This window comes from Hipposideros armiger, unplaced genomic scaffold, assembly GCF_001890085.2.
Source record: "Hipposideros armiger isolate ML-2016 unplaced genomic scaffold, ASM189008v1 scaffold_2174, whole genome shotgun sequence".
Classification (NCBI taxonomy): Eukaryota; Metazoa; Chordata; class Mammalia; order Chiroptera; family Hipposideridae; genus Hipposideros; species Hipposideros armiger.
The window spans coordinates 4,998-7,034 of record NW_017733521.1 but is presented as its reverse complement, the minus strand read 5'-3'; the positions used below and the strand labels follow the sequence as shown (position 1 = coordinate 7,034).

Genomic DNA, 2,037 nt, shown 5'->3' with positions numbered 1-2,037 from the left:
CCCTGGATGCCCGCCCAAGGCCACAGCCCTGTAGGTGACGGCACAGCCCTGGGCTGGACACACAGTTCTGCTCCAGCTGCCCTCTGCACTCGGGTACTTCGTGGAGGGAAGTGAGAGCTGGCCTGGCTCTCAGAGCCACCCTCCTCTCTCTGTTTGTCATCTGAAGCCAGTGTGCACACCCTGTGATTTTGTCCTCAGGATTCTCGTTAATGCCATTCATGCTGATGTAATCGAGATCATTGGAAGCTTTTTGTGGGTAACCGTGGATTACAGGCTTAGGCGGCAGACAGTGAAATTATCGCAGGTCACAGTCAGTCTCAGACCGTCACAATATCCTTTCCCCACGGCGACCAGAAGACGTGTTCTTAGTACAGAGCAACCTTTCCATATGTAAAGTTTTCTATGTACTCTCACGAGCCTGAGCGAAGATTTTTTTTTCAGCCCTATTTTACAGACAAGTGGCTTAGCAAGCTCTGTCTGAGGTCACCCGGCAGGGAAAGGCTGTCGAGGCCCGTGGTTAAGAGCAGGGACTCCGGCGTGTGCAGCCCGTGTGACACCGAGGGTAGGCCATGCTGCCTCCCTGGGCCGCTGTCCCTCCGTGTGTACAATGAGCGTCCAGGAATAGCTCCATCGCCTGGCTGCCGCGGGGGCAAAAGGAGACCCGTGTCAACGGGGCCGAGCGTGCTGTACGTCCCGTCCTTTGCCGTTTTGTCATCATGGTCTTGTGATGTAGTTTGTTACCGTTAGCTCTCCGTGGTTCCAAAAAGGGTGACAGCCAAGCGCGCATTCCACCCCAGTCTCCGGGCGAAGCCGGGACGCGCTCTGAGCCACTGGGCTAGGACCGGGGCCCCTGCCAGCTGCCTCCAACCTGATGCCTTGCTTTTCTCCCCACAGATCGGGCACATCGAAGGACAGCCGGAAAGGAAGGGGGTGTTTCCGGTGTCCTTCGTTCACATCCTGTCTGACTAGCTAAAAGCAGAACTTTCAGGCTGTGCTCATCTTTTAAGCAAGACTGCTGCCTTCACCCCATCCTGTGCACAACGTGTATATAGCTGCTATTACGGAATGCGACGCCCACGGAAGAACCACCTCGGAGGGGAATGTAGCGTGTGCCATAATACCCGTCGCCCGTATTAGGGACCCTGGGACCCCGAGTGCCCTACTGGTGTGCCAGATCCTCTCTTGGCATCTAGCTCTCACATCCCTGTCTATGCTGTTTTCCAAGCAAACGGAATCGGGAATGTAGGAACTACTGGCTTTGCAAATGCAAGTGGTCTCAGCAACTGTTGAAAGGCACAGAGTTGACAAAGCAGTATTCTCAGCTGCATTACTGAAAATGCAACACTGGCCAAGAGGCAGCTTCTGTTTTCCAGGTGAAACTCTTGGCTCCCTGACAGACCAGCCTGTTGACACCTGTGTGCACAGCTCAGCTACAGAGAGCACTCAGTTACACGTAAGTGTTGCTCCTTCCCAAAACCTTTGGTGGCATGTTTTCCACTGCCCACAGCCTCATGTGGAGCCTTTGGGTCAGTGACCATTTCGCTGAGAGAATCACACTTGCGTTTGAGCAGTTTTCTATAATAAATTCCAAGGCCAGCTGAGTGGCACATTGGTTAGGAGTTGGCTTGGGACGCCAGCTCTGAGCAGCATGATCCCAGTTTGGATCCCACATGGGCCAGCGACGCTGCGCCCTCTACAGCTAAGATGGTGAACAGCTCGACCTGAAGCTGGGCTGCCGTACGTTGCTGGCGACGGCGTAGGCTGCAGTGGGGCTGGCTGGCAGCAGGCATGTGCTTTCGTGAGCTTCCATGAGCAGCCGTCCAATGGCCAGCGAGCGACTATCTCACCCGGGATGAGCGCAATGATAATACCAATATTGGCCAGTGAAGCAACGTCCTCCACAATTAGACTGAAGAATAAAAGGACAGCAACTTGTCTGTTCCCCTTCCCCAACTCCCCAGCGCTGTTCCCCTTCCTCCATTTTCCAATAAAATCTTTAAAAAAAAAAAACAAAAACCAAAGCAGGTGTCCAGAGCT

General features: G+C 54.0%; 1 protein-coding gene across 1 annotated transcript in view; it reads left to right on the top strand.

Moving 5' to 3' along the window:
- Window positions 1-1,647, top strand: part of LOC109378573 (arf-GAP with SH3 domain, ANK repeat and PH domain-containing protein 1-like) — a gene marked incomplete at its 5' end in the record, with an annotated part of 11,511 nt that extends 9,864 nt beyond the window's left edge. The window contains one exon of the mRNA XM_019634901.1: window positions 895-1,647. Within this exon, the coding sequence (XP_019490446.1) occupies window positions 895-969 (75 nt within the window). The remainder of the gene's footprint in view (window positions 1-894) is intronic.
- Window positions 1,648-2,037: the final 390 nt, after the last annotated feature.